At 58.9% G+C, this 9,567-nt stretch overlaps 2 protein-coding genes and 1 long non-coding RNA gene across 6 annotated transcripts in view; 2 read left to right on the forward strand and 1 right to left on the reverse strand.

Moving 5' to 3' along the window:
- CRELD2 (CRELD disulfide isomerase 2) overlaps positions 1-9,458 on the reverse strand; it is a 10,618-nt gene extending 1,160 nt beyond the window's left edge. The window contains exons 1-10 of one of the 3 annotated variants that reach the window (XM_017854091.1): positions 9,182-9,447; positions 8,724-8,806; positions 8,221-8,331; positions 7,814-7,905; positions 6,316-6,492; positions 5,643-5,807; positions 5,405-5,500; positions 3,554-3,637; positions 2,656-2,751; positions 1,547-1,687 (exon numbers count right to left, since the gene is read on the reverse strand). In XM_017854091.1, coding sequence (XP_017709580.1) covers positions 1,547-1,687; positions 2,656-2,751; positions 3,554-3,637; positions 5,405-5,500; positions 5,643-5,807; positions 6,316-6,492; positions 7,814-7,905; positions 8,221-8,331; positions 8,724-8,806; positions 9,182-9,310 — 1,174 coding nt within the window. In that variant the 5' untranslated portion in view covers positions 9,311-9,447. Of the gene's footprint in view, positions 1-258; positions 1,688-2,655; positions 2,752-3,553; positions 3,638-5,404; positions 5,501-5,642; positions 5,808-6,315; positions 6,493-7,813; positions 7,906-8,220; positions 8,332-8,723; positions 8,807-9,181 lie in introns of those variants that run through there. The other 2 variants (XM_017854089.1, XM_017854090.1) reach the window with 2 other exon arrangements.
- LOC108516537 (uncharacterized) lies at positions 1,694-3,547 on the forward strand. Its single transcript, XM_017854092.1, has 3 exons — positions 1,694-1,824; positions 2,208-2,496; positions 2,730-3,547. The coding sequence occupies exons 1-3, from the start codon at positions 1,792-1,794 to the stop codon at positions 3,050-3,052; spliced, it is 645 nt and encodes a 214-aa protein (XP_017709581.1). The 5' UTR covers positions 1,694-1,791; the 3' UTR covers positions 3,053-3,547.
- On the forward strand, positions 4,237-6,339 carry LOC108516538 (uncharacterized). 2 transcript variants are annotated; one of them, XR_001881858.1, is made up of 4 exons: positions 4,237-5,039; positions 5,413-5,542; positions 5,638-6,087; positions 6,246-6,339. It is a non-coding gene; the product is annotated as an uncharacterized LOC108516538 (long non-coding RNA). The 2 variants fall into 2 exon arrangements; XR_001881857.1 differs by having other exon boundaries at positions 5,413-5,523.
- Positions 9,459-9,567: the final 109 nt, after the last annotated feature.

The following is a 9,567-nucleotide window of genomic DNA, read 5'->3' on the forward strand; positions in this document are numbered from 1 at the left end:
CTGCCTTGGGCGTGGAGGATGCGCAGATGAGAGCGGCAAGGGGTTCCTTGCAGCCCGGCAGAATGGGAGCCTGAGCAATAGTGGTGGAGGGAGGAGAAAGAGGGGACCCAGGGTGGTGGTAGGAGGGAGGGGCAAGAGGGGACCCAGGGTGGTGGTAGGAGGGAGGGGCAAGAGGGGGACTGAGGGTGGGGGGGAGGGAGGAGCAAGAGGGGACCAAGGGTGGGGGGGAGGGAGGAGCAAGAGGGGACCGAGGGTGAAGGGAGGGAGGGGCAAGAGGCAGGGCCGGCCCAGGGCAGAGGGGACCGAGGGGGTGGCAGGCAGCCTTGTCTTCTTGCCTGTCTGTCTCTGCCGACCCCTCAGTTCTCCTGTCTTGCTGTTGCTGTTTACTACGATGCTTCTAGATGTGGAATTGCTTTTATTTGTCCTGCTCAGGAAACAGCTTCTGGAATCTGAATCCTGCCTTATTCATTCTGAAAAACCCTTAGCCAACATCTCCTTGAACGCTGCTTCTTTCCCACACTCTATATTCTAGACTTCTGTGAGGACTGTCATGGGCAGAGCTGTGTCCCCAAAAGATGCTGAAGTCTTGACTCCCAGCACCTGGGATTGTGACGTTGTTTGGAAATAGGGTCTTTACAGATGGCTAAGTTAACATGAGGTCATTAGTGACTGGTGTCCTTACGAAGAGGGGAGGTTTGTACAGACACCCGCATGGGACTACGTGAAGACATGGGGAGCAGGTGGCGTCCCCAGGCAAGGACAGAGGCCCGGAACAGACGTGCTTGCCCAGCCTCCCAAGGAAGCAGCCTGCTTGCATCTGGGCCTCTGACTTCTGGCTCCAGATCTGTGAGAGGCACATTTCTGTTGCTGGAGCCCGAGTCCCTGGTTCTTGGTAAGGCAGCTCCAGGAAACAGGTATGGGGGACTTGCTTGCCCTTCACCACTTCCTGCCAGTCCCTGTCTCTGTGGCACCCTGGGCAGCTTTCCCAGATGACTTTTCCAGCCCTCAGCTGCCTCTTCTGTGTCTGCTCCTCCTCGCCCGCTGAGGTCTGAGGTTCAGAGACTTCCCCTTTCATCGCCTTCACTTCCATTAGAGCTGTGAACCTGGGGCTTCGTCCTCAGGAAGCCGGTACCTCTCTGCGCCAAGTGTGCCCACACAGAGGCGTCATGCACCTGTCTTCTGGGAACCCCCCTCTCACTATCCCAAGGCCACTGTCTGTGTGGATTTCAGACCAAGCAACCAGTCTACCTGCAAGCCCTGAGGTCCAGGGGAGGGCAGCCCATGTTGGGGGAGCCCGTGTGGAGAGAGCCTGTGTAGAGGGAGCCTGTGTGGAGGGAGCCCGTGTGGAGGGAGCCTGTGTGGGGGCAGTCTGTGTGCGGGGAGCCTGTGTGCAGGGGGCCCGTGTCGGGGAGCCCGTGTGGAGGGAGCCTGTGTGGAGGGGGCCCGTGTGGAGAGAGCCTGTGTAGAGGGAGCCCATGTCGGGGGCAGCCCGTGTGGAGGGAGCCTGCGTGGAGGGAGCCTGCGTGGAGGGAGCCGCGCCACTCACCAGCCTCTGCTGGCGGCACACAGGCATCTTCAGTTTCTTCGAAGCCGTCAGGACACACACAGACGTAGCTCCCTGGAGTATTGTAGCAGTTTTCGTTTTTCCTCACACAGGCTTTTTCTGCTAGTGAGCACTCATCTACATCTAAAATTAAAAGACTCCGTTTTAATAATTACTTCACTTAGCAGATGCGCAGCAGACTGTGAAACTCATTCATTCAGATTCACTCACATAAAGAAAGCACAACGATGACAAACGTCACGTCACAGAAAGGAGCAAAGGTCAGGAAAAGGTCAAGAGGGCAGAATTTCACATCTCAAAGTTGGGCCCTCAACCGGTAGAAAATGCAGAGGAGAGACCTCTAGGTGAGGCCGGAAGGCTGGCATGCTCCCAGGAAGCCCACTTTCTTTTCTCTTCTTTTGGAGACGGAGTCTCGCTCTGTCGCCCAGGCTGGAGTGCAGTGGCACGATCTCGGCTCACTGCAAGCTCCGCCTCCCGGGTTTACGCCATTCTCCTGCCTCAGCCTCCCAAGTAGCTGGGACTACAGGTGCCGCCACCTCGTCCGGCTAAGTTTTTGTATTTTTAGTAGAGATGGGGTTTCACCATCTTAGCCAGGACTGTCTTGATCTCCTGACCTTGTGATCCACCCCCCTTGGTCTCCCAGAGTGCTGGGATTACAGGCATGAGCCACTGCGCCTGGTCAGGAAGCCCACTTTCTCCACCTGGATTCCAGCCACATCCAGGCTCACCCAGGCAGCCCACAACCATGGCAGGCCTGGCCTTAAGCCTCGAGGCAAGCACCACCCAGGAGCTGGAGAGAAAGCAGAAGCTCTGGACCTGGGGAACGAGGCCACTGGGGAGAGGCTGGTGCAGCAGTGCCATCCACACCGGGGTTGGCCATGCAGAGTCCATCCCCCACCCCCACTGCTTCTGCATCTCATGTGGACTTCAGGGTGAGTGTGCAGTGACCCTGGGGAGCTGCGTCTGCGGGACGGGTCTCAGCTGCTTCCCATCCCTGGCAGCACCTCCTGGGGCCATTCACATCATGGTCCCTTGGGAAGGGTCCACCTGCGTCCAGCACAGACCCCGTCACTGACCTGCACGTCACTGACCTGCACACTGTCCATGCTCCCTCGCGTAGCCGGGGATACACTCTTTACAGTTTCCTGGGCCTTCCCCTGTGCAGCCCACACAGCTGGAGTCACACTCTGCAACAGGGAGCCAGCGTCGGACCCCCACACGCCAGGGAGCCAGCGTCGGACCCCCACACGCCAGGGAGCCAGCGTCGGACCCCCACATGCCAGGGAGCCAGCGTCGGACCCCCACACACCAGGGAGCCTCCAGCATGGCTTCCAGTGTAGTGGCTCACTGAGGGTCCCGCTGTCTGCACTCCCAACAGTGAAAACTGCCTGGGGCTGTCACAGAGGCTCCTCCGTGATGCTGGGACTGGGGATTGGCACAACTCAACTCTTCTGGGGCACTATGGCCCTAAAAGACACATTCCCTTGACTGAGCGATTTGGAAATTAATCCAAAGAAAATCATAAGGAATGTGAAAAGTTTTACCTTCAAGAGTAGTCACAGTTGATAACAGTTGAAAAATTATTATGACGTAAATGTCCAGCAATAGACATTGTTTTAAACGTATGAAACAACGGCATGCTCCAAAATCATGAACATGATGGAGAAACCACAGGACGCAGGACAAGCTGCTGGGTGGAAAACACCTGACAGGCGTGGCGGAAAATCCCACAGGGCACGTTGCGGGGGCGCTGGGGGGCACGAGCAGGGTGCGCTCTCCAGGGAATTCGTGGGTTTTTAATTTTCTTTAACTTACTTGAATTTTCTGATTTTCCTGCAGCAAATACCTATGACTTATTCTGCCACACTAAGTGTTCTCAGAGCAGGCAGGATGTATATAAGTGACGCTAAGAAGTCATAAATGAATGTTTACAAAGGCAGCAATGAAACCCAGGAGAGCCCCGAGTGCAGGCCCACCCGCTTCACCCACCTTCGCACGTGTAGGAGCCGTTGGCATTCTTACAGAACTGTGCGGCGCTGCAGGGAGGTGTCTCGGCTGCACACTCGTCCACATCTGGAACAGAATGGCACAGCTGTGAGCGGCCCAGGACGGCCTGGCCAGGGAGCAGGAGAGGAACGATCATGGCCTGATAGAGCCCACGGCCAGGACCGGCTGGGGAAGGGCAGGGAGGAGGGCAGCCCCTGGGGGGGATCATCTCAAATGCCCTCCTCTGAGGTCCCATGTGGCAGGGGAGGGGATAAGGCAATGGCCAGGCCCTGTCCTTAGAGAGTCAGTGCCAACTGCGGCAGGGGCCCCATGAGGATGGTGACGCATCGCGTGAGGGTGAGACAGTGAGAGCCTCCACACCTCACGCCTCCACATCCTTCTCCCTTCTCCCTAGAGCTGTGGAACCTGCCAGGGGCTGAGCTCCAATTTTTTTTGTTGTTGTTCTTTTTTTTTTTTTGAGACAGAGTCTCGCTCTTTTGACCAGGCTGGAGTTCAGTGGCGTGACCTTGGCTCACTGCAAGCTCTACCTCCCGGGTTCACGCCATTCTCCCGCCTCAGCCTCCTGAGTAGCTGGGACTACAGGTGCCCGCCACCACGCCCGGCTAACTTTTTGTATGTTTAGTACAGATAGGGTTTAACCGTGTTAGCCAGGAGGGTCTCGATCTCCTGACCTCGTGATCCGCCTGCCTCAGCCTCCCAAAGTGCTGGGATTACAAGCGTGAGCCACCACGCCCAGCCTGAGCCCCGAATTTGCCTGAGGCCAAGAAGCCACTAAGAGGTGAAACCAAAAGCCAGGCCTGCAGAGGGAGGGGGCAGCCCAGCCTCCACCTGCCCACTCGGCACCTGGACTGCGGGAAAGCCACAGCTAGTCCCAGACCCTCCCCATGAAGCCAGAGCCTTTGGCTTCTCCAGAGCTCAGAGGTGCTGCAGGGCTGGCTTTGTAAGTGCTGTGCCCATAGCCAGGCTGGCGGGAAGAGACACAGCAGAAGCAGGTGATGCCCACCATGTGGGGGACAGGGTGGGGTGAGCATAGCACAATGCTGGAGATGTCCAGACCTGGCACCACTTAGAACCTGGAGGCCTGTGTTAGGAGGTGACGTCCCCCTCCTGGCTGAGCACTGCCAGGCACAGAGCTGGCTTGTCACACTGGTGTGAGTGGGGGGCCGTACCCTTCGGACAGCAGGAGCTCGTGGGCAGCCCCCTGCCACCCTGAGCTTGCCGTCTGTGGGGAAAAGGCAGTTTCCATTGCACATGCCAGCAGCATGGCCCTGCCCTTCTGCCTGCTCCCAAACCTGGCTGTGCCACTGTGCCCTGCCCCTTCTTACATCCCCCAGGACCCACCAGCCTCCACCACCATGGGTGCAGCCAGGACCACCCTGATATGCCCCATCCGTGTGTCTTCTGAAACCCGCACAGAGGGATACAGCTGGCCCCCTGCCGGCGGCCTCCCTCCCAGGAACACACTCGGGTGAGTTCCCAGGCGCTGTCGGCCGACTGGGGGCAGCTGGCACCACAGGTCCACAGCCCCAGGGCCACCTGACAGCAAGGACACTGTGGCCCCGATGCCTGCCCAATCCAGAGGGTACGAAGAAAGTCCCATGATCCTTCTTGACCCATGCATGGTGGGATCACAGGTGTGCGAGCCTAGGGGTCCACTCAACGATCCCCTTCCCATGACTCAGAATGAGCAGAGATGAGGAGGGCCATGAACCAGGAGCAGCTGGCGGGACGGGGACGCAGAGGCTGGGCAGAAGCGGACCTTGGGGAGCCCCCACCCCCCGACCCTTCCTGACCCACACAGGTGCCCTCCTTCACCCCCGGACCCCTCCTCACCCACGCAGGCGCCCTCATCCAGCACCCAGCCCACTTCGCACTCGCCGCAGTCTGTGTTGGTCGGGCCCGAGCACGTCTTGCAGGACTCGTCGCAGGCTGGAAGGCAAAGGCGGGCCTGGGTACGAACCCCACTCTCAGGTGCCAGCTTGGGGACAGGGCTCGTTTAAAAGTGAGGAATTTAAGGGTAAAAAGCAACACGGGGTTTTCAGTGCCCATGAATTTAAAATTCTCAGCAAACCAGGACTCCAAGGAATTTTTAATAACCTGGAGAAGGCAGCTATCCATACTCTGGAGCTGTAGCCTGGCTGGGTGTGCGTGTTCCGGATCCACGCGTGCCCCATGCCACGCCAACATCCAAGAGACAGACGGCAAGGGGTGTAAGAACCAGAGAGGCCGGTCCTGACTGGCGATCCACAGGTCCGTCTGCCCAGAATAGCCTAGGGGACTACCGGCCAACCATGCACTCATGTCCAAGACGTCAACACACCCAGAGTTTTCCTACATATCAGTGACAACCAGGGAGAAAACGTCCTTTGGAAAGATGCCACTCATAATGGCCTGCAGGGATTTGACAGGTGCTGCTCTCCAGGCCAGTGCGGGGCCCACACGGCACCTCCAGAACCTGTGCACTGTGTGGCCCATCACCACTCAAGGTGGGGGCAGACCTCGAACTAGAGAGAAAGGTGAGTAGCTTCTCCCTTCTGGGGGCTGTTACGGGACAGGAAACGCCCCTAACCACCTCTGCCTCTATCCTCTGACATTTTCATTCATCCTTCTGGGCCCCCAAAGCTTCCCTGGACGTCCAGGGTTAAGATATCAACAGGCCCCTGTTCCCATCTAGGCAGGCATCTCCAGCAAGGGGCTGCTGTCATCCTGCCTCACCCCGGGGCCGGCCCAGGCGTAGCCCATACCTGTGCAGACGCTGTGGGTCTCGTTCCGGAGCGAGCTGAAGTAGCCGTCCATGCAGTCGGTGCACAGTGGGCCCTGGTACCCCACATGGCACCGGCAGGACCCATCACCCTGTCTGCTGCCATCTCCGCTGCAGTGGCCATTCCCGCTGCAGGGCCTCTGGGACCCACCCTGGCACGCTTTGGGGGACACAAAACCATGCTCAGAGCACACCTGGTGGTGACTGGTGGGGTGTTCTCACACAGAGAGAACGCACTGCACCCAAACCCTGTACGATTCTGAGGACGTACATGAGCCTGCAGGCTTGGAGTGGGTGTTGGGGGAAACTGATTTCCTGGGGTCTGCAGGGCTGGCCGTTGGTGGATGGCCTGAGCCGCGTAGCAAGTCCACAGCGCCTCCTGGCGGCCACGTGCTGCATGACGACGTTTAGGTCAACAAGGGACCCTGCATGGCACAGCTGTCCCCTAAGATGATAATAAAGCTGAGCAGCTCCTATTGCCTAGTGACATCACGATACGCCTTATTACCTGTTCTATGTTTAGATGTATTCAGGTGACACATTCTTACCACGTCACAACGGCCCACAGTACTCAGCACCCTCACGTGCCACGCGGGTGTACGGCCTGGGAGCAACAGGCCCTGCCAGGCAGCCTAGGTGCGGAGTGGCTGCACCACCTAGGCGTGTGAAGTGCACTCTGCCATGTTTGCACCATGACAAAGTCGCCTAATGATGCATTTCTCAGAACGCGACTGGTCGTCACGCATGACTGCACTTTGTGTGGCGTTGGGCAGCCTCAGCTGAAACATGGTGATGGGGACACCGATGCGTCGGGGCGGAGACTGCAGGGAGAGTGGGAACATCAGCTGCAGCCTCCAGTGCTTGCCAGGGATAGACGCAGAGGCTGGCAGGAGGCTGATGGGGGGCAGGTCGGGGGTCTAAACCTGAAACTTCTGCTACCTGATCCTGCTTGACCACGTGATTGCCTTTTATAAACATTAAACCGTGGCTTCAGTTTCTGCACACTTTTTCACAGAAGAGCCCTGTCCTGCAGCACCCATTAAGGCTCAAGGCCGTGCACCCAGCCTGATAGACACCTACTGCCCTGGGCTCTCTGCAATGGCAGCCACAGAAGCCGTGGTGTGGTCACCTCTGTGCACACAGGGAGAAGCACCTGGACAGGTCAGTCAGGACAGACTCTCAGGTGAGTGGACTCAGCTGTGAACAACCTGAGTCAGTGAACCCCTGAGTTAACAGCACAGCTGGGATGACATACTCAGAGTTTTACACTAAAGCGTGAGGGGAGCGGTGAGGCTGCAGCGGGAGGGTGCGAAGTGCTCCAAGTTGTGTTGGGGATGGGGGAGGCAGCCGTCCGGCAGGGTCCCAGACCCTACAGAAAGCTGATGTCCCCCAGGTCCCCTCTGTGCTTTCATCCCCCAAGAATTGTGAGAGGAAGAGGGGAAGTGACGTAGGAGATGGGATTTCCCTAAGCAGAAACGCACCGAGACAGTCCGGACCGTAAGTTCCTGGAGAGCAGCACACTTTCAGCGTCTTCACACAAAACCACTCCAATAAGTCAGGATACTCGTTCTTTCTGAGGATGGAGGAAAACATTCACCGAATCCCACCAGACACGGCTCTTTAATACAAACATGCTGCTGAACATAACATAGGCTCTAGAGTATTGCAAGATCCAGGAAACAAGAGTCTAGGTGTGGACAGAATCTTCTCGTTAATTTCCTGGTTTTGATCACTGACTCTGGTGATAAAAAACAGTACTGCAGGGATAAGGTGGGTGCAAGGCAGGTGGGAGCTCCATACTGTTCCTGTACCTTTCTAAGTCTGAGGTTATTTCAAATTCTAAGTTGGAAAATAAAAAGTATCTTCTAAGAGGTTTTAAGGCACTCACAGCTGCAGCCACCAGGCCTCCAGGTGTTCCTCCTGCGCCTCCAGCATCTGGTTGCATTCGAAGTCGCTGCTCTCGCACAGCCCCTCCAGAATCTCCAGCAGGCGAATCTCGCTGAAACACAGGCCCACGCGGGCTCACGGTCAGCGCCACAAGCCAGTGAAGAAAAATCCGAACCAATACACCAACCCGGGTGCAGGCGCGGGGGGCCGGGATTCCAGGCAGAGAGAGTAAGGGGACCCCACTGTCAGGGGCCAGGAGCGGTTCACACAAGTGGGGCTGGTGTTCCAGTTTACATTTTGAAAAGCCACTGTCTGTTGAGGGGGTAGGGACCAGAGCAGAAGCTGGAAGGCCGGAGGGGATCCAGCCATTAGTCCTCAGGCAGAAGCCTAGGCAACTCAGACAGGTGACTGGTGCCTGGGGGGCTGTTCTGTCTCCCTGTTATTAACACAAGCACCAAAGGCAGGACACGGCCAAGACCGACCGGGCTGCTCCAGAGCACCCACCTGGACTCATACTTGGACAGCGTCTTTTCCTCCCAAGCCGTGTTCCCGCCGCCAAAGTTCTTCTTTGCGGTGTCCACCAACCCCTGCGAGGAGACAGTGCCCATAGGGCTTGGTACCACCTGACCCCCTGCCCAGGTGAGGGCGACCCCAGGTCGAGGGTGAGGGGACCTCAGGCCCACGGTGGGGTCAACCCTGGGTCCACGGTGGGGGTGGATCCCGGGTCGAGGGTGAGGGGGACTCCGGGACCATGGTGGGGTGACTCTGGATCGACGGTGAGGGGACCCCGGGCCCACGGTGGGGCGACCCCGGATCCAGGGTGAGGGGGGCCCAGGTCTAGGGTGAGGGGAACTTCGGATCCAGGGTGAGGGGGACCCCGGGGCCAAGGTGGGGCAACCCCGGATCCAGGGTGAGGTGGACCCCGGGCCCACGGTGGACGACCCCGCCCGGCCCCTGCCCACCTGGTTAAACTTGTCCACCAGCCCCCGGCACCGCTGGCAGGGCGTCGGCTTCTTGGCGGCCTTCGGCGCGGGCGGCAGCAGCAGTAGAAGCGGCAAGAGCCCCAGCGCGGCCCGGCGCGGCAGGCGCATGGTGGCTATCACTGCGGGCAGACGCAGCCGGAGCTCCAGGTCCTGCGGCCGCGCGGCTCCGGCCTCCCGGCCGCCCACCCGCTCCGAGCCCCGCCGCCGGCCGGTCCCCTTGGCTACTTGACCGTGCCGGCGAGGCCCCGCCCCGCTCGCCAGCCCCGAGCCGCTATTGGTGGATGGGACCCGCCCCGGCCTGATGTGGACCAGTCCGAGCTCGCCACGAGAGGCGACCAATGGGAAGGCCCCGGGTCAGCGTCCCC

This window comes from Rhinopithecus bieti, unplaced genomic scaffold (genome assembly GCF_001698545.2).
Source record: "Rhinopithecus bieti isolate Rb0 unplaced genomic scaffold, ASM169854v2 scaffold_38181, whole genome shotgun sequence".
In the NCBI taxonomy this organism is placed as follows: Eukaryota; Metazoa; Chordata; class Mammalia; order Primates; family Cercopithecidae; genus Rhinopithecus; species Rhinopithecus bieti.

Excerpts from the sequence above, each read along its gene's own strand:
- LOC108516537 (XM_017854092.1), top strand. The coding sequence starts at position 1,792 with ATGACAAACGTCACGTCACAGAAAGGAGCAAAG. Across the intron at positions 1,825-2,207 it reads CGTCACAGAAAGGAGCAAAG|AGTGCTGGGATTACAGGCAT; the intron begins GTCAGGAAAAGG and ends TTGGTCTCCCAG. Across the intron at positions 2,497-2,729 it reads CATCTCATGTGGACTTCAGG|CCCACACAGCTGGAGTCACA; the intron begins GTGAGTGTGCAG and ends TCCCCTGTGCAG.